The sequence below is a fragment of the Micrasema longulum genome, unplaced genomic scaffold (genome assembly GCF_059751315.1).
Source record: "Micrasema longulum isolate JH-2025_06_02 unplaced genomic scaffold, ASM5975131v1 h1tg000299l, whole genome shotgun sequence".
Taxonomy (NCBI): domain Eukaryota; kingdom Metazoa; phylum Arthropoda; class Insecta; order Trichoptera; family Brachycentridae; genus Micrasema; species Micrasema longulum.
This window is the reverse complement of record NW_028277503.1, coordinates 446,191-473,206: the sequence shown is the minus strand read 5'-3', so window position 1 is coordinate 473,206 and position 27,016 is coordinate 446,191. Positions and strand designations below refer to the sequence as shown.

General features: G+C 33.6%; 1 protein-coding gene across 2 annotated transcripts; it reads right to left on the bottom strand.

The window, feature by feature from the left end:
- Window positions 1–9,731: 9,731 nt before the first annotated feature.
- Window positions 9,732–25,267, bottom strand: LOC148282739 (uncharacterized). 2 transcript variants are annotated; one of them, XM_088224613.1, is made up of 6 exons: window positions 25,115–25,267; window positions 24,734–24,898; window positions 13,609–19,566; window positions 12,329–12,483; window positions 11,590–11,806; window positions 9,732–10,107 (listed from the first exon to the last, which is right to left on the bottom strand). In XM_088224613.1, exons 2-6 carry the CDS (start codon window positions 24,892–24,894, stop codon window positions 9,867–9,869), a joined length of 6,732 nt encoding a protein of 2,243 aa, XP_088080739.1. In that variant the 5' UTR covers window positions 24,895–24,898; window positions 25,115–25,267; the 3' UTR covers window positions 9,732–9,866. The 2 variants fall into 2 exon arrangements, with proteins under 2 accessions (XP_088080739.1, XP_088080740.1); XM_088224614.1 differs by lacking the exons at window positions 9,732–10,107; window positions 11,590–11,806; window positions 12,329–12,483 and having other exon boundaries at window positions 17,182–17,369; window positions 17,453–19,566.
- Window positions 25,268–27,016: the final 1,749 nt, after the last annotated feature.

Here is a 27,016-nt window from a genome sequence, read left to right as displayed (position 1 = left end):
GGACCTGCCATTGATTCAGTTGGCACAAAGAGCAGACACTTGCTTCCAAGGGACGGGAGAATAATATGCATTTAAAAATGTGTATATTCCCGTCCCTTTTCAGTAAGTGTCTGGGCGCTAGCGCCCCTTAGATCCGGCGCTGCAAACATATTGCTCCTTATGAATTATTTATCATATTGCCCAAAAAAAGGTTATATTTCCATTCTTATGACTAACCCAGATCTTTTAATTTACTAACATGTGTATTCCCATCCCTTTTTAGTAAGTGTCGGGGTGCTAGTGCCCCTTAGATCCGAAGCTGCAAGCTTATTGCTCCTTACCATTTTTTTATTATATTACCAAAAAAATATATATATTTCCTACTTTGATTTTGGGGCCCATTTTCAACGAATTGTAAATAACACACTATCAGGAAGAGGGAATCAAGTTGTTGTGTTGCGAAGCGGGGTTCAAATCTCGGACCTCCGAGTCCACGACACTATATGCTCACAAGTAAATGCCTAAAACAAATATTTAAATATCTATAAATTGTGTTGACAAACCATTTAGTAGTCTATTACTTCTCACGTCCGTTCCCTGCACATGCCATCCAGAAATTGTTTTCAGACTTCTATCTCAGCTGCCAATTTAAATGTCCTAAGGCAGATCTGCGTCCCGTAGTTTAGACACGAACTTCCGACGAACTGCCAGCAGTGAATGTTCTGGACAGTAGAACAAAGAACCCGATGCCTTGTAAAGTAGGCGAAGGGTGGTTAAGGGTCTCGGAACACATCTGCAATATTTGTTCAAACCAAAAGAACCCCTCTGCTTGGCGACAGTTACCACTGGAGGGTTCTACAAAATTGATCTATCTAATTGAAACTTAATTTACAAAACATAAATTTCAATCAAATTTCACCGAGAAATCCCCTTAATTTAACTATTTATAAAACTGTTTGTTTTCAAACACGACATATTCATAATCTGTGATCATTCAGTTCGTTCTAGTCATTTTTAATTTGATATTCCATCCCTTCTATGAGAAGAAAAAAGTTGAACCAAAGTCTTGGGTAGGTAATCTAAATAAAGGGTAAAAAATTGGTCAAAGCATGTATTTGTACTATTTATGTATAAATTTAATAGTATTATGACATAGAAAAATACTTTATTAATACATATTTTAAATAATATCCAAATATTACATATTTGCTTTATAAAAAAGATTTTTTTTTATACATCTAGAGCTAAATTGTTTTTTTGTTTTCAAAATATTAATTCTGCAATATTATCAAATATTCAATATACACTGCTTATGGATGCACAAGTGTTAGTAATTCAAAGAAAAGGGAATTTGCAATGAGATTCTTCTTATGTATTTTACTGCCATTCCGATTGATTCACATCTGGTAAAATAGTGCTTTTATATAGGGTTTTCCATGAAACGGATCATCTTGTCGTTGGTTTCTAGGATAACTGTGGTTTCACTCGGAGGGCCATAAAGTATCGTATATGGCCTGTAGGTTGGTGAATACAGGACAAATCCCTATCTCTCACGAGTGTCACCACGGGCGTCCCTCCGGCTGTCAGCATATCAGAACAGTACTCCAGGATCCCAGAGTGGTTTCGTGGGTAAATTCACCTACAGACTCCGTCTCTCGGAGATGTGACAAGTATTGTTATGACCTCACCACTAAACACTAAATTCCAAACAGCAATAAAAAACAGATGTAGTGAGTGAACATGTTGATTTATGATAAGAATTTAAATCTGTGGTTAGAGACATAATTACAATTAGCTTTCAAGTAATGGTTGACAAATTAGTACAAATTATGACAGTAATAAATATAATCGGATTGCATGAAATCTTTACATATGAGAAGGACATTAGTTATGAATATGGCATTTGACAGAATTTACAAATATGAAAGACAAATATGTTAATTGATTGGTATATATATGACAAGTGAATAATATGTTAGAAAACTTGATTTAGGAAAGAAATCTGACTCTGGCTTGACCTATTGACTAATCTATGACACTGAATAAAACCTGCCTTTAGGGATAATTTGATTGTGGGACTCACTGATAGACTGTAGATGGTGCGTAGCCTTCTGGATCTCGAGTAAGGTGTAGAGGTCTTTTCTACCGGGGCATCAGGAGAGCGTCGGGCTAGAGTTGACTCGAAGGAGAATGTGAGGCGACAGGGATGTTTTATTACTTGTGCGAAGTTCTAGAAGTTTACGTAAAAGCCTCAGACGAGTCTTGTCGATGAAGATGATGGAAGATCTAGCGATGGAAAGGTACTGAGATACCGTGTGAGTAGACGTAAGTTATAGCAGGATCATAGACTGAGTTTAATTGACGTCGGATGAATTTAACTGTATTGGAGTTTCGATATGCAATTAATGATTGTAGCTTTCGCGGCAGTGGAATCTATTTTTATTATTTGATCTTGTGCGCTAACCTAGAGAAGGCGCGGGTCTATTTCACTTGTAATTTTCACAGTTAAAGAGTTATTCACGGGTATTATTTATTGTTCAGGCGGGCCACGTTTTGTATTATTTAACTGTTTTTGCACGGAGTACGACAGAAGTGTACGATGATTAATTTCACAACTTGGACTTTTAAACACTGGGGTTTTCACAAAGATTGTTAATATTTTCTTAATTTAATATTGAAGTTAAACTGATTATAACAAGCCGGGTGTTTGATTCACTTCTAAATTTCACAGGATTTATGTTTATGTTTTTATGCGCGTGTTGCAATAAAACCGGGTTTGTTTCTTCTTGAAGTTCTACAGAAATCTAATGGTAATGCGCGGACTAAACTCAAAGGCGTTGTTTATACTTCAAAGTTTCGAAAAACCTTTCATTCACTTTTATATGGTAGATGACTTGCCAAATTGAACTACGTGAAGTCTACATATTGTGAGTCTGGGAGCTAGTGAGGTGAGGGACGAGGGGCAAATGGGACCTATTTATAGCATCGGGGGAGGGTGTCAGGCCGGAAACAGAATGCTTCCTGCTTGGTTGAAATAAGCATGGCGGATGCGTGATAGTAAAAAATTAAATTGGGGAATCCCGGGCCCATAAATAACTAGGGATGAGAAAAATGTAAAGAGAGAACATATTTGATTTGAAACGTAACGTGTAACGTTACATCCAATAGGGGCGTTTGAACTTTAAAAGTGTATAGCGGCGATGTTGGTAAAGCTATAGCCGTCAAATTTTGAGATTTTAATAATTAGGGTTGGGCAAGTCATCATGGAAAGTTACATTATTGAGCAAACTTTCCTATCAAAATGAGTGCTCGGTTCGAGATACGTTTCAGACAGAAAATCATCTTCAGCGACGAGGCCGATTTTTGGATGAATGGCTATGTAAACAAGTAAAATTGACACTTTCGGACAAATAACAATCCACATAAGATCCATCAGTTGCAAATGCATCTAGAAAAAGTTACTGTTTGGTGCGGAGTTTTGTCCGGCGGGGCCATTGGTCATTGGCCCGATGAACAGGCACTGCCATAAATGTCAATGGCGAGAGGTACAGGTTGATGATAATCAATTTTTGGTAGTCTGAATTGGAAGATACGGATTCACGGATCACTGGTATAGACCGCATAGGCGAATAAGCCGCAGACATTTGACGCCCTTAAAGTCAATATAAAAAATGATATGAGCCTGATTTATGAGGTTGAGTTATTGAAAATTGGACCTCTACAATACGCAGGTATTCGTAGGTCCAGCGAAGCTGCGGCGTAAAATTTAAAAAAAAAAGATATTTCCTACACAACTTGTTTTATTTCAATTTAAATTGTGATTTTTTTTTATGAAACAAATTTTTGCTGTTATAATACTACCCAAGAATATTCTTTAAAAAATCATGTTATTTGATTTAGGCAGAATTCTGTACCTGTAACATTTATGGAAATAGAAAACTTGTATAGACACATTTTCTGTAATAAATAGCATCAATTAAGTTTGTTATGCTTAATAAAAAATACTCACTATAATATTATATCCTTTGGATGCAAGTTATATAATCTCTAGTTGATAACTGTATTGGAATATTAAATGTTGTATATCTCGGTATTAGAACATTAGCATTATTCAAAATCATGGCAGATATAAAATTAATAAATGATAGTATTTTTCCCATGTGTGACCGATCATCTTAAGAAATCAACAGTATCTTTAATTTTAAATGTATTTTCAAAATATACACTGACCACTATATGGCTAACATTAATATGCAAAAAAAGTTTTTATCTATTTTCACTTGTAGGGGTTTTAAAAAAATATATTTCACTCCAATCTTCTCTCAATTGGATTATTGCTTTCCAAGTTTTATAGTTTGAATTAATGTTTACCATTGAATTTATTATTATGATGCCAAAACATTAATGTGATCTGTTTACGTACGGACGTATAGATTTTGTAAAACTTTTTATTTTGTAATATTTGTTATGAACGTGTATTGCGTTGTAATAAATTAATATGTTAAATGATATTGCTCGTTTTATTTTTAAACGTCACAGCGGATTATTATTCGTAAGAGCTCAATCCTACTTTGCAATGGCAAAATACACATGTTTCGTTTGATCGCCATTGCGCCGGTAATACCTGCTAAGTAACATTTTTAAAATTGTTTAGGAATCGATATAATAGTGACGAGAAAGTTTAGTGGTTTTTTTATTTTATTTGTTAATGGAGTATCAGACTAGGTAAAAAAAAAATAAAAATATTATGAAATCATTCCACCGGTGACGTTACAAGTTTTAGTCAGTGAGTTCTGCTGATTGGTGAGTGGATTCCCGGAAACTGGAAATCTATCACAACACCGTATCATTAGTTTATTAGGTAGAACTAGTGACGTGGTTTATTTTTATGATTTTTTTCATGCATTTTCAAGATACCGACAATGTTTTGAGTTTGTCCAAATTTTTGCAGACAAGGACTGGATTCAACCCCCTAGGGAGCCGTTAATTTTAACACATTACAACAGAGATGAAGAACTTTTTAGGGAAGGGAATATAGAAGTCTAGGCATCCACAGGGCTTATGACCTGTCATTGGCTGGTTTAAGTGGCCAAAAAAAAAATTTGAACAAACTCAAAATATTGTTGATGAATCCACCTGGTCCAAGAAGAAGTATGAAAATTGAAAAATATTTTCAGGCTTGCCCGTATGAAGGTGAAATAATTCAATCAGATGAATCTCACCCGCAACAATAAAGGTTTCAGCTCTTTAACTTCACAAACGTCAACAGATGGAAGAATCATCGATCGATGATCGGGTTGTGGTCCTGTGGCTAGTGTCTCGGACTCACGGACCAAAGGTCTGTGGTTCGAATCCCACTCTACCCCAACTTGATTCCATTTTCTAATAGTGAGTTATTTACAACTCGTTGAAAATGACCCTCAAAATTAAATATTTGGATAAATCATAAGAACGCAAATATTTCTTTTTTTAAAAAAAGGAATATAGATGTTCAAATATAGGCATAATGGGGAATGTTACACAGTGTGTAAAGTGGCCACTTAAACCAGTCAATGACAGGTCATAAGCCTTGTGGATGCCTAGACTTCTATACTTCCTTCTCTAAAAAGTTCTTCATCTCTGTTGAAATATGTTAATTTTCAAGATACAATTAAATGCTCTAATTTTCACTGCACGTAAGAAAACATTTTTTACATCCAATTTCCCATAGCACTGAACTTCCTCATTCATGCATATTTTTCAAATAATGATGTTCACTTATGAATGAAGGTTTAAGGTTTTTAGGTTTAATTTTTTTATAAATCTTGGGGTAAAAGGAAATTGTTTTTTTTTTTTTAAACATAAAGCCAATTATGTTAGATTATAAATTGTTGTAAAAGGCAGATTTGCTGTTTATGTTAATAAAATATTGTTTTCTAATTATTTTTTTTTTTCTTTAAAATTTTTGCCATGACACATTCATGTTTTTTACTGGGGTTTGACTGACTGATGTGGTTTCTCAAATGACGGATTCAATTATGTAGTTGGACTATATTCTTCAGGTTTAAAAAGACAATAAACCATTTGTAATTCCCAGAACCAGATGACTATGGTTGTGATTTCTACTCTGGCACTGGGCACACTGCAGCACAGGCGCCTAATCAAAACCATCTCAGAGAGGCGAGGATCTCCTGCATATATATATATATAGTTGGATAATTTAAATCACCTCAAGGGCACTGTACAATTAATAAATATCCCAGTACGTCTTGCAGCTAAAGAGCGCATGGGCGGTTGGGATTCTAGTTCCTCATTTTCAATTAAGATCAATAAAAAATTATAACAGATAGGAGCTAGATTACAGGACGACTTGCAGCTACAGAGTGCATAGGCAGTTAGAAATTTAGCCCCCATTTACACATTTTAAAAATTGAAAAATAAATTTAGTGTATTAATGATATTCAAAAAAAAATATGAATAGTAAAAATGAGTAAGATTACAACACGTCTTGCAGATACTAAGCGCATAGACGATTGGAATTCTAGCCCCCGTTTACAAAATTTACGTATTTTAAAGTTGATATATGAAAGCTAGATAACCAATCATCGTGCAGCTACAAAGCGCATGGACAAGTGGAATTCCAGCAAAGTTAAAATGATATTAATAAATTTATAAAAAATAAGAGCATAGTAGTAAATTGGTCAAGTGTTCATGCCAAGAAGTAAGCAATAAAAAACTAAATAAATCAAACACTGTTTCAACTCCATGGTTAATAAAGGGAGATAGATGTCCGAAGAGAAGCTTTTGTAGACAGTAGGTAGATACCGTCGCCATGTGGCCCACTGGCTGCTTGATAATTTCTGGAAACGCACATGTGTAGTTACAGGGGGATTATGCCTATTGTTCCAACGACTTGGTGTCCATTTTGGTCCCTATTATTTCGTTTTATGAGACGTAACATTCCTGTTCAATTCACTTTTTTACATGAATATTACACAAACGCGTGTATGAGCGGTTTGATTTATCATTTTGTATGTTATTAGAAGGCAGATATTTGAAATATTATGTATGCATGACATAATAGAGGGAATGACTGAGGGGACAAATCACAGAGGGTGTCCCCGCCGGGAGTATTTGGAACAAGCGTCATATGTTGAGCTCAAAAGGGCTGTAGAGAAAAGAGCGCAGTGGAGAACGAGATGCAGGACTGCAAACTGATCCCCAGGATCGAGACTGAATAGAACACTACACATATTTTTTAGTTTATGGAAATTACAATCAGTGGATTGCGGAATTAATAAAACTACTTTGCGTATAACTTCTTTTTTTATTTCTAAAAGTCTTAAATATTAAAAAATATGTACAATTGGAATTGGTACCATTACACAAATAAAAAATATGTGGCTTTTAAAAAATACACAGTAAAAAATATGATGAAAATGAATTATGTACAGGATTCAAATTATTGGTCATTACAAATAATTAAATTCATGACCTTCAAAGAGGATATGCGGTCCAACTTTTCTTCATACAAGCGTATTCCCATATTTCCTCCCTGGGTTATGGAACTAAAATATTTTTTTTACACTAGATTTTCACCATTGGCATGTTCCTGTCAATTGTTTTTTTATTTTTTATAAATTGTCTTTAATAGGAGCTAGGACCATCCAAAAACCCTTAAAAGCACCTAGTTTTATCTGCCATCTTCGGATATACGGTATACAAACATGATAACTATTTTTGAAAAAAGGGAAAATGTGTTGACGCGGTAAATTTTTTCCGATAAGAAATGGAAATCAAAATTGATTTAGTTTTATGTTGCAAAAAACGGTAATACGAGATCTTGATTTTGTTGAAACTAGGCGTAATTAGTCCGAGAGAGTGAAAAACTATATTCAAATACCTATTTATCAATTCACTCTTCAACCGCATATCCCCAACAGTCGAACCAGAAATTTTATGGAAATATCGATCGCCTTGTTCATTATTCATACTCATTATTTTATTAAGTATATAAAAAAAATTAGATTTAAGTCATGTAGGTGTGCAGTATTATGTAAAATTTTCTCTTCTGTATTCAATACTTAAAACAATAATTGCAAAACGACTTGAAAAAATTCTTATGTCCAAAAACTTTTACAGAACTGAATGGTGATATTGCTTGGGTCATTGCAAAAGCACGTGTCTTACTAAAAAAACAGACATTTCACCAATATACCCAAGAACTAAACAACTGCTGCTTTAATAAATAATATTCAGGCACAAATCAACAATACAAGATTTTAGATGATCTAGTCGTAAGAAAAAAATGATTATTCTAAATCAGGCAGACTAAAACAAATAATTCAGTGCTAAACCAAGTTTAAAAGAAAAAATATTTTATAAAATAAAACTCAAAATGTGTAAAATGTAATCAACAAAATCTGTAGTATGTCCAAATCTTTGTCGACAAATATTGGACCCTCGACAGACTTTGTCTAGAAAGGTGAGCATTTCAACAAAGACAGAGATTATTTACAGAGCTTATGACTTACTATTAGCCACTTCTACACTTCATTCGCTATTCTGACGGTGGTAGTGATATTAATAAAACCAGCATGTTTATATGCCAATAAGCATATAATATATGTAAAATATGTTCATCATCATTCCCTTTCTGCACCTGATGGTGCATAGGGTACTGTATCGATACACCAACCACAGCATATCTTGATAATTTTATATTACATGAAGGTAAGATGTCAGTCTTACGTTTCATGTGCCAGTCCAGTGACTATTAAATGTTTTGAACACCTTTTAAAATAAATATTTATTTTTCAACCACGTCGGGAATTGAACCCGAGACGTCTTGCATGGTAGGCTAACATGCTGACCATTAGACAACGAGGCAGACATAAAATATTCCTAAACTCTTTAAGTGGAACGGAAGGCCTACAGGTGTCTATAAATAGTCCGGCTTCTGTCGAATGAATTTTCTGTGGCTTTCTCTTCATTAAGCAAATGTGGAGAAGTTACAAAGGTCCACACTACTCGGATAAAGATAGCCAGGAAACAAAATCCACTTGCGAAATATAAACCCTGTACAATATATCAAGGTCAATTATAGGGATGAAACGGATATCCGGTATCCTGCCAAATGTTACTATACGGTCGGATACCGGAAAGTAGGTTAACATCCGGTGGATACTTATATTCATTAAACTGCAAAAATTTCATGAAATCAACACCACCAAATTGATTTATTAATCTTCGTTATTTAAAAAATTGACTTTTTTGCATAAAAACGCCAGTGTTCGGTATACACTCTAGAAAAAGAATTTAACCCGCAAACAAAAAATGTTTTTCAAAAATATTTTTTAAAATTAAAATTACATTTGCGTAAAAAAAGGATGTCCGGCTTAGGGGCTCGCCGAATATCCGGGGTACAGCCAATCGGGTTGTGGTCCTGTGGCTAGTGTCTCGGACTCACAGACCGAAGGTCCGTGGTTCGAATCCTACTCTACCCCAACTTGATTCCCATTTTCTAATAGTGAGTTATTTACAACTCGTTGAAAACGGCCCTCAAAACTAAATATTTGGGTAAATCATAAGAATGCAAATATTTCTTTTTCATTAAAAAAAAAAAAAAAAAAACTACTATCCGTTTCATCACAAGTCAATACTGCAACTTCCGAAAATAAAAAAATAAAAAAACAAGTCCCTAAAAATTGAGAAATATGGTGATCATACACAGGCAATGTAAAACCACTCAACAGGTCATAAGCCCACATCCATCCTCAAAAACAAAATATATCGTAATGAAGGATTTTTTTATTTTATGTAATATTGTATCTCTTAATTATTGTACCTGCGAATATTTAAGTTTGTTATATTAAATTTGTTCCTCAATTTATTAATTACAATATTATTTAACCGCAGTGACTCAAGAATAGTTTCTGCAGTTCTGAAATGAGATCTGTAATGTAGTTCCAAGATGGCGTGACTCTTTCTACAGCGGAAATAAATTCAGAGTCCCGGATGGGGCGTTTGTTAGTCATGGTATGAATTTTAACATCACTCGGTTTGGTGAATGGCAGCAAACACTGCGGAGCATGAACTGTGACTTCCCACACGGAGAGAAGGCGGCCATTACATATTTCGAAACTCCATCTGAAAAACGATATAATTTTTTTGTATACATAGTTTACGTAAGAAACTGCCAATTGGTCAGCCTTAATTCTGGACACACTATGCCTCTTGAACCTTTGCAACCGGCCGGAGGTTGTCCCAAAATTTCTATTGTTCACCTCACTGAAGCTTTTAATGATGATCCCACCAGCAATGAAAAAGCAAAACAAATCCTGAAAGCCTGCATTTTGCCATTTAATGTGCCATTTAGGACAAATTTGACAATTGCATGCTTTTGATATTGTCATGGTTAAAGGCAAATTCACGCTCGTATGAAAGCAGTTTCAAAGGGTTATAACAATTTGGTCTGCAAAGATGCTGATTTATTTCATACAAAACAGAATAGTGCTAAAGAAAATAGAAAAAAATGCGAGAAGAACTCAATTGGATACCAATAAAAAAGAGACTGATATAAAATATGCTTGTTTTTATATTTAAATGTTTTGACGATCGAATGCCCAAATACTTCATCAATAAATAAATAATAATAATAAATTGGAACAAATTGCCAAGGCTAGTTGTCCATTCCATTTCGGCCAGCCAGTTCAAAAACCGTTTGGATGCTTTTTTGAAAGAAGAAGAACAGCAGTACAAGAGATATGGGCTTATCAGCAAAGGCTGCCTGCCTGACAAATAATAAGATAGTGTTAAATAATTATATTACTAGAAATGAGGACAGAACAAGGCTGCTATGTATAAAGGTTTACAAATGTATGAAGAAATGCCTGAATGTATGAAGAATGAAAAGAGTTTGAATGAATTTCAAAATAAATGTTATGTTTACTGTAAGATGATGTAAATAGAAATGTTATTAAAGTAAGTGTAAATATTCATTTGCATACTAATAAATTGTAATACAATCTAACTTAAGATAATTTTGTTTTAATATTAGTTTTTAATTTAAATTCTTTTCAAAATATTTTTTCTTTTTTTGCATCTTAATTTATCATGTTTAAAAGGGCCTTTTAGGCATATAATATATGAATGGCACAAAGCCAAAGATGCCTATCCAACATTTATTTAGTTCTGAGATAATTGAGGGTAAAGTTATATTAAGGTTATAATAAAATTATATCTATTATAAAGTTATATGAATGGTGTCATCATAAGATCACATATGATGATAGGCACATTTGGACATAATAAAATATATTATTTTGGGAAAGAATAACCCATGGAAGGACCTAAATACAAAATTACGGTTTTGTAGGATAGGCACCTTTGACTCTGAGCCACTCATGATGGTAAAAATACTAAATGACTGATGGGTCATAAAGCGAATTTAGCAAAGGAGACAAAATATTAGCTCTAATGAAAAATGAACACAACTTATTTTTCATCTAACTTAATTTGGCTATAGTGGCGCATCAGTCAAGTAGTTTGACCTCATGATTTGGAGTCTGCGAACTATCTCTGAGCCGCAGCCCGTCTCAGTCAGTCATTTAAAAAATAATAAAAAATTACCTGTCATCCGTGAACTGGAGGTTGTACTTGATATGCAGAAGGTAGCAGTGGTGTGACCAGCTCCACGCCTCGCTCACTACTCTAGAACAGTGGCCAACAAGCTTGGGAAGGTCTGCACAGAGTGGGTTCTCTGTCTTAAGACTTGAGCCCTCTAACTGTGAGAGCGCCATCTTCATAGCCAGCAGGTGGAATTTCTGGTTGAACTTACTAAACTTAACTGTAAAAAGAAATAAAAAAATATTGCTATACTGAAAAGATAGTTATTGATAACTTAATGTTTTCATTCATGTGATTTATCCAAGTGTGACATGTATCAGAGCAGTGATGGGAACATTTTTGAGGAAGGAATACGGAAGTATGGGCATATACCAGTGCGAGTGGTGAGTTTTTAGATTGGTAAGCTGCAAAAATTCTGATAAAATGTCTATAGCGGTAGTTTGGCACATAAAAAAAAGGTCTATTTTATATTTGATAATCTATAACAAATGGCACTAACGGCTAATAGTTTCAGTTAAAATATTTTCTAATTTAATACGCACATTTAATTAACAAAAAATGGATTTAAAAAAAACGTAATTGCAAAAAACTGGACTATTTTATAAATAATCTATAAAAAATAGCACTAGCGGCTAATAGTTTCAGTTAAAATATATATATTTTTTTTTAATAGTAAAGGAAAAACAAAACGCAGAAGTTTGGTGTTTGGGGCCCTGGTTAAATAATAAATCATTTGACTTACCATTTGTAGAGTTTAAGCTAATATTGGCGACACGTCGCGTCAAGTTACTAACTTCTTGGGGGGAAGATTCCAGCAAAACTGACATTTTTATACTTCTCCTCATCAAGTAAAATATACACTCGTTGTCTTCCACATACTCCAAACAACATACATTTCTGAAAATAAAATGTTAATCATGAAAATCAATGGCAGACTTCTATTGTATATGAATATAAAAACAAAATAAGTCAATGTTTTTATCATTAATTATAAAGACGGGTTGCGTTTTCCGGTTGGGACTCCAGAAAAGAGGTTCATATCCCTCTCTGCAGAGTCACAAGTGTAAGTTGGCGGTGCCATTGTCATCATTGCTGTGTTTTTTAGTTTTCTCAAATTATTTGAGGCTAACAAATCCGAAGTAATACAAAACAACTATGCTTTTTTTGAAGAGGAACATACAATAGAGGCATCATTAATTCAATTTTAAAATCGGATAAGTGTTATCATATATTTTAGAAAATTTATTACCAATATTTACGATCAGAGTAATTATTTAAAAATATAATTTTCTTATTTTTATTGATTCTATCGGTTTATTTTTAATGATTCTACCATTTTATTTGAATGTTCGGTCCAGAAAATTGTCACCGAAGAAAAAGCAGCTGGGAATTCTTTAACTAAAATCAGTACACCTGAAGATTATTACTTAATATAATAATATATTAAAATAAATGACTGGATAGTTAATTGAATTTATTTTGTGGTAGAACACATTGACGTCATTCGTTGTTTTAAAGTTGCGATGATGATGATATTACAGGCATCTATTTAATTGATCGGACATGTTTAATTTTTTATTAACTGTGATTTTTTAAATAAAATTATGTATTTCATGTAAATAAATAATAAAATTGTATTTAAAGATGTATTAAAATAATACAATTATATTTAAAGAAACAAAAAGCTATTGTTATTTTCTGGAGATAAGTTCCCTCAACTTTACTTTATGTACTTTTCTTAAAAATGTGTGCAATTTCATTCAGTACTGTTTTTTTTAACATTCCGAATTTCCATGCCTTTTATTCAAAATTTTGTTATGAGACTACTTGAATTTATTTTTGAGCACTACTATGTAGGTTTGGAAAGCACAGATTTTTCCATCTATTTCCATTTCCATCAATAAAAATAAATAAATTTATGACTAAAAAAGTTTTTCAACAAGTCAAAGGTAATAAGCACCATGAAAAAACAATGGAATCCATACAGTGGAAGAAAAACTAAAATGAAATGTATTTACTTACGTATCAACTTGAAGGTCCAGTAATTCTTCAATGATTTGTTTTAAAGAAATAGGAGCTGGTTTTGATAGAAGAGCAGGTCTCTGTGTTACTCGAACAGGTGAATCTTCACTGTATAGAGACTTTTCACTTACACAAAGACTTACATCTTGAAATTTGGACACTTCATGACCTCGAGAAACATTATTTACTACATCATCACCTTCTGTCGTATTCACATTCACTCTCTCTTCTGTATTGGTGTTGGTTTGATGTTCAAATTGATTTTCCTGGTCATTTTGATCTGATTTGTCAAAGGAACTATTTACTAGAGATAAATCTGATATATTGGCAATCAAATGATCAGACCGATTGAGATTATCATTGTTACTTTCCGTTTCATTTTGCTTTTGAGGGACAATACATGAGAGGTCTTTTGTATCAATTGCTGGCAGCAAACCATCAGTTTTTAAGTTATTTTTAGTGATGGTATATGTCATAGTATCAATTTCATGATTGCCTGTCACCAATGTTGAAATGTCGATAATCTTGGATTCACATTCTATTTTACCATCTAATGTAACATCTTTAATCCATGAACACACCTGTGGTAGAACTTTTTGCTTTTTAGACTGCGTAATATTAAGTACATCGTCAAATTCATGGTCGGATTTTCTTTTCGCAGTGGTTTCACAAGAAGTATCAACATTCTTCATTATTAGGGAAGTGACATCTGTTACTGGAGTGTTCTTTTCAGAATTTTCAAAACCGATTTTTAAATTTGGATTAGTACCTAACTGGGGATTCAATTCATTATTTGATGTTACCACTTCGCCTAATAAACTTTTCACGAATGCATTTATTTTGTTGTTTTCCCGAGTAAGGGATAGATTACCAATTATTGTTTCATGAGTGGGTGTTATACCTTTGTTGAATTCAACTGTGTTTTTGTCATCAGTCTTTACAATTGAATCAACTTTACTTTTACTATCCTCTGGTTTATTTTCCGTTTCTACTTTTCCCAAAGGTTCCTCGATACTAGTTTCAATACGTGGAAGTGTAATATCAATAGACATATGACCATCTGTTGTGTCCAGTGCTAGATTACTCGGCTCAAGGTTGATTCTTGATTCTTCTATATTGGGAATACTCAATTCGCAGGACTTCTCATCCTGAGTACTCATCATAGAATCGTCGGCAGGGGAACACACATTACGATACTGTCCAAAATTTAAAGTTGAGTTAATCATTTTTTTGCTGTCAAATTCTTGTTGATCTAACAGAAAAGATTTTGTTTCATTAATCTGATTTGTACAAGCGAAACTTGTGCACGTGATGTTAGATTTGCTTTCGAAGAGAGCATTTTTAAATAATAAATTTGATACGCTACAATCGGAAGCCATCATGCATGAGATATTTTTATCCTTAATATCTGTATATTTCCTAATGTTACTTGTATTCCCTGCCGGTGTTTGCAGCTCAGATATCAGATGTTCATTTATACACGTGTAATTCGCAACCATATTACAAGAGAGATCCCGTTCCTTAATAAGATTACTGGTGCAGTAGTTAATATCTACATTATCTACGTCTGTTCGAGTTGGGTTATTATGAGTTTGAATGAGAATAGATTTATTTGTTGTTGAATTGTTACCTCTAGAAAAACTCTCACATGTTGCATTTTCCTTATTATCTGACATAACATCCAATTTATTATTTTTCATATCGATAATCTTAGACTGTTTAATACATTCTATTGACATACGTTCTTTAAATCCCTGTTTAGTGATTAGAGTGTTTTCACAATTTTCTAAAACCAAACTCAAACCGGTATTAATAACCTCTTTTTCAGAATAGGCTAAATTAGAAATTTCATTGGTCATTGACATATTTGATTCAGGATTCTCCTTCTCAAAATTAATAGTTTTACTCCTACTCTCAGCAACATTGGGAATAACATTAGTCATTGACATGCTTGATTCAGGATTTTCCTTTTCAAAATTTATTGTTTTTCTCTTACTATCAGCAACACTAGAGATAACATTGGTCATTGACATGTTTGATTCAGGATTCTCCTTCTCAAAATTAATTGTTTTTCTCCTACTCTCAGCAACATTGGGGATAACATTAGTCATTGACATGTTTGAGTCGGGATTCTCCTTGTCAAAATTAATAGTTTTTCTCCTACTCTCAGCAACACTAGAGATAATATTAGTCATCGAAATGTTCGATTCAGGATTCTCCTTCTCAAAATAAATAGTTTTTCTCTTACTTTCAGAAACATTGGGGATAACATTGGTCATTGACATGTTTGATTCAGGATTCTCCTTCTCAAAATTAATAGTTTTTCTCCTACTCTCAGCAACACTAGAGATAACATTAGTCATTGACATGTTTGAGTCGGGATTCTCCTTCTCAAAATTAATAGTTTTTCTCCTACTCTCAGCAACACTAGAGATAACATTGGTCGTTGACATGTTTGATTCAGGATTCTCCTTCTCAAAATTAATCGTTTTTCTCCTACTCTCAGTAACACTAGAGATAACATTAGTCGTTGACATGTTTGATTCAGGATTCTCCTTCTCAAAATTAATCGTTTTTCTCCTACTCTCGGTAACACTAGAGATAATATTGGTAATTGACATGTTTGATTCAGGATTTTCCTTCTCAAAATTAATTGTTTTTCTCCTACTCTCAGCAATATTGGGGATAACATTAGTCATCGACATGTTTGAGTCAGGATTCTCCTTCTCAAAATTAATAGTTTTTCTCCTACTCTCAGCAACATTAGAGATAACATTGGTCATTGACATGTTTGATTCGGGATTCTCCTTCTCAAAATTAATAGTTTTTCTCCTACTCTCAGCAACACTAGAGATAACATTGGTCGTTGACATGTTTGATTCAGGATTCTCCTTCTCAAAATTAATCGTTTTTCTCCTACTCTCGGTAACACTAGAGATAATATTGGTAATTGACATGTTTGATTTAGGATTTTCCTTCTCAAAATTAATTGTTTTTCTCCTACTCTCAGCAATATTGGGGATAACGTTAGTCATTGGCATGTTTGAGTCGGGATTCTCCTTCTCAAAATTAATCGTTTTTCTCCCACTCTCAGCGACACTGGGGATAACATTAGTCATTGACATGTTTGAGTTGGGATTCTCCTTCTCAAAATTAATAGTTTTTCTCCTACTCTCAGCAACATTAGAGATAAAATTGGTCATTGACATGTTTGATTCAGGATTTTCCTTTTCAAAATTTATTGTTTTTTTCTTACTATCAGCAACACTAGAGATAACATTGGTCATTGACATGTTTGATTCAGGATTCTCCTTCTCAAAATTAATTGTTATTCTCCTACTCTCAGCAACATTGGGGATAACATTAGTCATTGACATGTTTGAGTCGGGATTCTCCTTCTCAAAATTAATAGTTTTTCTCCTACTCTCAGCAACACTAGAGATAATATTAGTCATCGAAATGTTCGATTCAGGATTCTCCTTCTCAAAATTAATAGTTTTACTCCTACTCTCAGCAACATTGGGAATAACATTAGTCATTGACATGCTTGATTCAGGATTTTCCTTTTCAAAATTTATTGTTTTTCTCTTACTATCAGCAACACTAGAGATAACATTGGTCATTGACATGTTTGATTCAGGATTCTCCTTCTCAAAATTAATCGTTTTTCTCCTACTCTCAGCAACACTAGAGATAACATTGGTCATTGACATGTTTGATTCAGGATTCTCCTTCTCAAAATTAATCGTTTTTCTCCTACTCTCAGCAACACTAGAGATAACATTGGTCATTGACATGTTTGATTCAGGATTCTCCTTCTCAAAATTAATCGTTTTTCTCCTACTCTCGGTAACACTAGAGATAATATTGGTAATTGACATGTTTGATTCAGGATTTTCCTTCTCAAAATTAATTGTTTTTCTCCTACTCTCAGCAATATTGGGGATAACATTAGTCATTGACATGTTTGAGTCGGGATTCTCCTTCTCAAAATTAATAGTTTTTCTCCTACTCTCAGCAACACTAGAGATAACATTGGTCATTGACATGTTTGATTCAGGATTCTCCTTTTCAAAATCAATTGTTTTTCTTCTACTCTCAGCAACATTAGGGATAACATTAGTCATTGACATATTTGATTCGGGATTATTCTTCTCAAAATTAATAGTTTTTCTCTTACTTTCAGCAATATTAGAAATCACATTTTTCCGTGATATATTGTATTCAAGATTATCCTCATTTGACTTTATGGTTGCTTTTGTTTGTTTTATAAGGAGTGTCTCATCTAAATATTTTTCTGTTTTAAATTTGAATTCCTCAATGTCTATATTACTTAACTTATTGTTATCGACTTCCATATTTTCATCTGCTAGTTTATTACATATTTCTTCTTTTGTATGAATTTCTTTCGATATCACCTCCTTGGTTGAATCATACATTTTGTGACTGCGTTGTTCTAACATGTTTTCTTTACTGCCATACACATGTGTAGGTATCGGGTGATAATCTTCTAAATTATTTCTTAATAAATGTTTTTTAAGTTCAAACTTATCAAAAAGAGGTACACTTGTAACGGCATTGAGATCACTGATAACAGCATTTTTCTTATCGGTATATATATAGTTTTGGCAGGATTTGGTTTCCAAAGACTCAACACCGGTTATATTTGGATTTATACATGTCATTGACATATTCGCTGTCTGTTGATTGAAATCAATATCTTTGTTTTCTGTGTCTATATTTAGATAAGGTAAATTAGAGCCATGTTTTGGGAAAATACTGGTTATCGACATGTTGCAGTCAGAATTGTTTGGATCAAAGTGGATCGTCTTCCGAGACTTCATAGCTTCTAAATTACTTAGGTCCATATCCATCAATTCAATACTATTATTTTTGATACCAAAAATATTTCCAGTGTATAAGTTATCCTCTATACGGGTCATTGACATATCGCAATCTGAAGTATTTTGGTCAAAAACAATTGTACGCCTTCTGTTAGGAAAGAGTTGATCAGAGTTATCAAAGGTACCTTTTGTCCTTTTATCTGGTAAAATATACGAATCGTCCATACCACTATCGGGAAGAGTTCTTTTCATAGTAACGGGACAATCCTCCATTATTTTCTCTTCTGTTAAAATAAAATCTCGCTCAAAATGTTCTAAGATAGAAGAGGCAGTACTAACTTGAGGTTTCTTTACTTCCTTGTTGATGATTTCCATATTTTGCTGACACATAAGATGCATTTTAATATTTTCTTTATCTCCTGCCCAATTTTCTTCGGAAACTTTTCGTTCAATTTGAGATAAGTCGAACAAGTTTTTTTTCACTGTTACATGTTTGATTTCCTGGATAGGTACAGGTACACTTTGGGTGATTGACATTTCGGATTGACTTTCGTTAAAAAAGGTGTCTTTTTGATTGATGGAAACATCGTTGGATCGAATGTTGGAGAAATCTAACGGGGCTCCTGTAGAATTTGCTGCCAATGGATCGGTGGAGTTAAGAACAATCGAGAAATCATTTTTGACTGAGGTTTCGATGAGTAGGGGATCTTTGGAAGAATCCATGGATATTTTGTAGTTAATCAGCGCTTCAGTATGGTCTGAGAAAGTGAGTTGGGTGTTATTAAACACAATATTAGGCGATTCTTTTTTCATGGGCTTACTTAACCCATAGAGCACGGCGTGAATATCTACGCAGTGGTCCTCTGTATCATCTTCGTCATTTATCACAGCGAATGTCATGTCGTGATTACTATTATAGCTCTCATTATAGGAATCATCTCCAACCTTGAGAGGGGGGTCATTTTCGTCCTTGACTATAGTGGAACAGGCAGCCTTGCTGGAGTCCAGATTGAACTGGAAGTGCGCCGCTCCACTGGAGTCGGAAAGGTCAGGTTTGTTGGCTTCTTCGTAGATATTATGCCATATAGTGTTGCCATGATCTGAAGTGAAAAGCCTTAAAAAAAAAAGTTTATTTCAAGCTACAAAATAGTTAGGTACTTCAATTATAAAAAAAAATACATCTTAATAAAAGAATAATACATGTGTTAGCTGTTTTAATGCAGACAAAATTGGCATTCATCATAATTTTATCCTTGCTTAAAAGAATACATGTAATATTGTAAATAAGGTACATTTATAAATTGTAAGTGTGATTGCTAGCTATTTCACCAGGCATGATAACCTGTTCTGATAGCGTGCAATGATCCCTTATAAAAAAATATGTTATATTAACAAATCCTTATCCACACTTGATGGTGCATCAGGCACTGCATTGTTAAAATAAATTAAACGCATCTTGATCATCTATTACGGGAAGGCAAGGTGATCAGTCTAGGCTTCAGGTGCCTGTTCAAGGACAGTGAAATACTACAGTGTAAAACCAACTTATTAACAAATATTTCATATAGACTCTCCCAGGAATGGAACTAAAGACCTCAAGCACGGCGGGTAAACGTGGTAACCATTTTTTTATTTTTTTAAATATTTTTTTTATTTATTGCTTTATTGGGGATATCAACAGTAATACATGTAAAAAAAATATAATAAAATATACAGAGAATAAAACCAATGACAGATATGCACAGAAATACATGAAATACTCGTACAATACATGTTAGTGTGAGTGTAAAGTGTATGTGAAAGGGTGGGTGAGCGAGTGTTATAGTGGAATGAGGGTGGACATGTGTAAATATTAATGCAAAAGTGTCAAAAATATATAAAATATGAAGAATGAATTGGACGTAGTTATGCATAAAGCGTCCAACCCTCAAAATGCTAAAAATGAGTATGGCTGGTTTCGATAGAATACTACGATATATTTATGTGCTGAAAACGTCCTAACTCCAAATGCTGTACTTATTTTACTAATTAAGGAAATGTCCAACCCACATCACAGCTATCATTGTTATATTAACTTTAACATTTAACTTTAAAAACGTCCAAGTGGTTTGACAGTTTTGACGGCAGCTCTTTTTTAAAAAAAGAATTTAATTTCTTTAATTGACAAGAAAGTAAAGCACTTGGAGCTTGAACGTTTTCAGCACAAAAAAATATCGTAGTATGCTATCGAAACCGGCATCAACCCATTGCAACACAAAGCCGGCGAATCGCCAGCCAAGGTCAATTTGCCACTGACTCACAAAGCCGGCGATTCACCGGTTTGTCTTTGAAGTGATTTTTTTGCATTAAAATTGAATGACTTTATTCATAAAAATGACATAAACAAGTAAATTTTGGTTAATGATTTCATAATAAAATGTAATAATCACAATTTATTTCACATTATTTATTACAAAATATTAATTTAGTCTTAATGCTATTGTAATAAAAAGTGTCAAAATTAAATAGTGAGTTGTATGAACAAATTATGTCAACTTTTATTAGTGGTGCAATAGGTTAAACTCATTTTTAGCATTTTGAGGGTTAGATGTTTCCGCATAACTACGTCCAATTACACTATGATTTTAATAATCGAGTTGAAAACAATAATCCAGGATTTTACCCAGTTATGTTATGTTATGCCTTTTAAATAATAAATACTTTTTAGTTCCAATTTAAATCCAATTATAAAATTTCCTAAAATGGAAATGAACTATTCTGAAAACTAGTTGTAATTATTTATACCTTGTCTGTCTTTAAAATAAAAATACTTGGCTGAATGTTTTGTCTCCCAAAAACATGTTAAAAAAATAGCATAAAAGTTTGAAACTGTTGTAAACAATTTACCAGGCCTGAAGATGCCTACTTAGGCAAAAGTGAACGTTGTAAAATCTTACAAAATTAAGTTTGACCTTGACTTATAATTTTGTTGATATTTTTATTAAATTAGTTTTATTAACATATTACAACAGAGATGAAGAACATTTAAAAGATTTTTATATATTTTTTTATTAAAATTTCAGGCGTTGCCTAGTATGTAGATGAAAAAATTCAATTAGATGAATCTCACTCGCATAAATAAAGGTTTCTGCTATTTAACTTCACAAACATTAACAGATGAAAGAATTGAAGTAATATAGATGTTCAAATATGGGCAGAATGGTGAATGTTACAGTGTGTAAAGTGGCCACTTAAACCAGCCAATGACAGGTCATAATCCCTGTAGATGCCTAGACATCTATATTGCCTTCTTTATTTATTTATTTTCTTTTATTTAGGAAACATACAGTACAGTTACAAAGTTTTATATTTTATACAGTTAGACTTAACTCTAATGGACCAGTGAAGTTTCCATATTATAAAGTAATTATATGTAAGGTTATTATGAAAGTACAAAAAGTAAAAAAAGTACAAAAAAGAGAAGGAAAAAAAAAACATAAATGGAAGTTGTTTAAAAATTTAAGTAAAAAAGTTATTTTAAAGTTTGTAGTTAGTATTTACAAATAGAAATAATATTAAAAATGAAGAAAACTTGAAAAAGTTATTAAGAGTTAAGAATTAAAATAAAGAATGAAAAACATGCTCAGATGTAAATATAAAATAAAATAGTAATAACATTTAAAAAAAAGGAAAAACATAAATATACATATACATATTTTAAGGGATTCAAAGAAACGATAAGAAGAATCTTTAAGTGAAATATAAGATAATAAATTTAAGTCAATTTAAAAAACATCTTCAAAATTAATTGCACATTATGGTAAGAGCAGCAATATATTGATTTTATATACATATATAATATAAGTAATTAAAAGTATAAAAACATGTCAATACAGCAGAGAAAAAAGAAAGAATAACAGGTATAGCAAGTAATCTTTAATATTTGAAAAAGCAATATAAGGAGAAGATTTAAAACCAAGAGTAGTCGATAAATTTTCATTAAGATGTTCTTCATCTCTATATGTTAATATTAACAGCTCCCCGGGGAGTTGAATCCAGTCCTTGTCTACAAAAATTTGGACACACTCAAAATATTGTTGATAAATTAGTTTTATTTAAGAAATATCAACCTACAAAAGACATCTATGTATACTAAAGCGAGATTCACATTATTTCCACACAGTCAAAAATAGTACTAAATAGAGTTAAAACCAATGTAATTAATTTACTAATCAAATTATAAACATTTCAATTAATCCATTTGTGCAATATTTTGAGTACCCATTCTGTCACGATAGATCTTACTCGGGTTGCAGTGACGTCAGGATCTTATTTAGAACCGGGCCCATTTACTTGTGTCCAAATCTTAATGGACTGATACTGTAAACCTACTCTTTTATCGTCTAAATTAACCTAACTAACTAACTACTTCTTCTTCTTCGTTTTTTCATGGCCTTTTCACATCTCAACTTGGGTGTTCTGGCCAGTGTCGAGTAGTTTTGTTTTTTTTTACATATATACACATGTGTTAGTAATATAATATGTACAAGTTAGTATGTTAGTATTTAATATAATATATACATATAATAATAAAACATATTTACAGCTTTACACCATTTACAACTAGATATTTACATAGGATTTTAAATACACGTTTATTGGGTGGGGACAGGAGAGTTAGAATATGAATAGGGAATGGGATATTAATATCAGAGAGGTCGGATAGGAAATCAGGATAACAATCATTTATGGGGCATCCAAAAAAAATATGGTTTAAATCTTCCTCATCTAGCTGACATTCGCAAATGGCAGAGTCCCGGACATGGATTCTGAACAGGTGAGAACCATTGCAGCAGTGCCCAATGCGCATTCTGCATATGGAGGATGTCTCAAACTTGTTCAGAATCACTTTGGAAAACCAAGGCTTTTCTGTAACATTTGGTTTCAGTTGGAAAAGATGTTTACCCTTGGCTTGGGAAGAGGCTACCCAATATTCTTGCCATGTGCGAAGTTGCTTCTCCTTCGTCATAACAAGGAGATCACCTAGTGGTAGTAACTAACTAACTAACTAACCATCACGCCATTTCCCCGGAGGGGTAGGCAGAGAGGATAGAACGCCACACCACTCTGTCCTGGCACACTTCCTTTGCTTCCTTCACATTCATACATCTTCTCATGCACGCACGTCGATTATTCCGACTTTTCACATGACCACTTTCAAGAATTTGTTGTACTTGATCATGCCATGTCTTTCTCGGCCTTCCTCGACTTCTACAACCAGACACATTCGCATCATAAATCTTTTTAGCCGTTCTTTCATCATTCATTCGCTCCACATGACCGAACCATCGCAAAAGACCTTTCTTAATTTTGTCGATAATGCTTAACTCAGCCTTGCATTCTGCTCTAATTTCGACATTAGGGCACCTATCATACATTGTTTTTCCGCACATTCGCCTGTGGGATCGCATTTCAACAGCATTCAGTCTACTTTCGTCCCTTTTTTTCCAACTCCATGCTTCGCTTCCATACATTAGGGTTGGTACCAGAACTCCAAATTAACCGATACATAAAAGACTTTAAACTAAAGAAATTCGTGCATTGTGACAATAGTTCGAATGAAATTAATAACAAAACAATGTTTTGAGTTTGTTCAATTTTTTTTCGATTTGGGAAGTATGTTTACTAAGGATGGAAAGAGTGAGAAATATATTGAAAGGAGGGCAAGTTTCGGGAACGGAACGGGTGGGTAAACGGAGCAAATCAACCTTGGTAAATAAATGTTTTTCGCAGGAGGCAAAACTAAATACTCACAACGATGTATGGAATTGGAAATACAAGGATAAAATCTATCAAAATGTGATCTCTCAGGCGAATGTGTGGTAATACTATGCATGATAGATCCACAAATGCAGAGATCCATGAGTTATGTAAGGCTAAGACGAGCATTATTGACAAAATCAAGAGAAGAATGCTGCGTTGGTTTGGACATGTAAAGCGGATGGACAGCAAAAGAACGGCTAAATGGATTTACGATACGAATGTTGATGGATGCAGAAAACGACAAAGACTGAGAAAGACATGGCAAACTTAAATTCAACAACAACAACAAATACTTGAAGATGGACATTTCAAGTCGGAATAATCGTACTGTGTGTATGAGAAGATGTATGAATATTGAAAAAGATAGGTATGTATGCAAAGACAGAGTGAAGCGGCGTTCCTTCCTCTCTGCCTATCCCCACGAGGAAACGGCGCGATGGTTTGTGAGTGTGCGAGTTGTGGATAAAATTGGTACTTACGCGACTCCTTTAGTGGCAGAGAAAGAAACCCTCCTGCTCCGCAAGGTTTCCATGGTAATTCCATCATTCTCTTCTGTGGGCTTCAGGTCAAGTTCTGATAAGGGCAGGCGAGCCTTCGGAGGCTTCAATATGGACGAACGACGGCCACCCTTGTCAGACATCTCACTAAAAAATAAACTAATTTCAATACACTAAAATCACTTTAAAACACACAATTGATTGATTTTATAATCAATATCGTATGAAAAACAACACAGAAGGCTTCTGAAGTCACAAAACCAGTGAAATAGCGGTATAACTTCGTGAATTAAAATATGAATCCAAGTAGACTATTAACATGTCTAAGAGATTACAAGAATTTAGGAGATATAACAATCGTACCTTTTATTTTATGGGAATTTCTTATTAGTTTGATTCATTCCTTATAATAAAATAACATTTGTGAAAATATTTATAACTCTTCTTGGCAAATACGTCAAAAGTAAATTTCAAAATTTGACTTCAGTAACCGAAACATCAAAACGGAGCATTTCTAAGATTTTGAAATTATAGATATTTCTTACCAACCTTATGAATTGAAATGTAACGTTCCTAAAAAAAAAAAACATCCGCCACGTACCTACTTAGGGGAATCCAGGGCGGAACGGGGTAGCTAAGCTTCGATTTAAATTTATGAGAGTTTGAAATGAATAACACCATTATTTGTCAATTTGTACGTTTATTTACTCATTTATCTACGAAAAACAAGTCTTTGACTTACCTAAATACATCATTACTTAAAAAAAAAAAAAATCTAAAAAAAGGGGAAATTTCCCATTTTGCCCCACCCCCCGGGGCCCAATGGGAAATGAACCCTGGACACAAAAAGGTACTCGTCGCAATTACACAATACAATAAAAAAATATATTTTTTTAGAATTGATGCCGCCAAGTATCCTATTTTTCAACTTATGAGTGCATCAACAACTTGATACATAGCATCCACAGATCAGGAGTGCCAGCTGGTTTTTTCTTATTTATGTTCGGACCATCTGCAGTTGAAAAGGTGACGTTAGAGGTATAAAAGCGTAACCAACAAACAAATAAGTTAGTTGACAAAAAAGGAAAAAAAATAGACCTATAAGTAATAATCCACGAATCGTCGATGTATTTCGTTTTTTATCATTATATCTTTAGTTACAAAGAAAACAACAAAAAAAGCAATTATTCATGATTTTTTCTGAAGCATATTGTTGTGTTATAAGTGAGGCCTTATATGTGCCTTATCTTTAAAGTTAGGAAGGAGAATTTTTTTTCCAATTTCATAATTTTCATTATCTTATTTTTGACTAAGTCAGTAATTAATTAGAGTTTTTGTGCGCTAATGTACCAACGTGGGGCTAACCAGTACACCCGAAAGTGGGATATGCCAAAAGGTTTTTTAAAAATAACACCAAAAAACTTATTTCTTCTGTAGGGATCTAAAAAAAGAAAATTTGAGGAGGTATAAAGACTAATGAAATTGTATAATTACGCGGGAATCACCTTCTTATGAGTGTTTTTTGGCTTTTTCACCTCCCAACTGTGATGTTCTAATCAGTGTCGAATTTAGAAACATTGTCATGTGTGTTATTACATTATTTATTATCTGCGTTAGTTCAGACATGTTGAGCTAATGGACAGCGATAGAATTGTGCCTCACAAAAAATTTAATCCCCTCCATCCTCTTATCCCGAGGATGAGCTCTGCGTGGAAACTCGATTTCTTCTTTCTTTATCAGAGGCATCAAATAAGAGTATTATTATGTCCTGGATCCCTAGCCATTGTGGTATTCCCGGGAACGAAAAAGTGGACGCATTAGCAAAGGAGCCGGTCTACTCCGGAGATCCTGCCTATAGTAATTTAATACCACTAGGTGATCTCCTTGTTATGACAAAAGAGAAGCAACTTCGCACATGGCAAGAATATTGGGTAGCCTCCTCCCAAGCCAAGGGTAAACATCTTTTCCAACTGAAGCCAAATGTAACAGAAAAGCCTTGGTTTTCCAAAGTGATTCTAAACAATTTGGAGACATACTCCATATGCAGAATGCGCATTGGGCGCTGTTGCAATGGTTCTCACCTGTTCAGAATCCATGTCCAGGACTCTGCCATTTGCGAATGTCAGCTAGATGAGGAAGATTTAAACCATATTTTTTTTGGATGCCCCATAAATGATTGTTATCCTGATTTCCTATCCGACCTCTCTGATATTAATATCCCATTCCCTATTCATATTCTAACTCTCCTGTCCCCACCCAATAAAC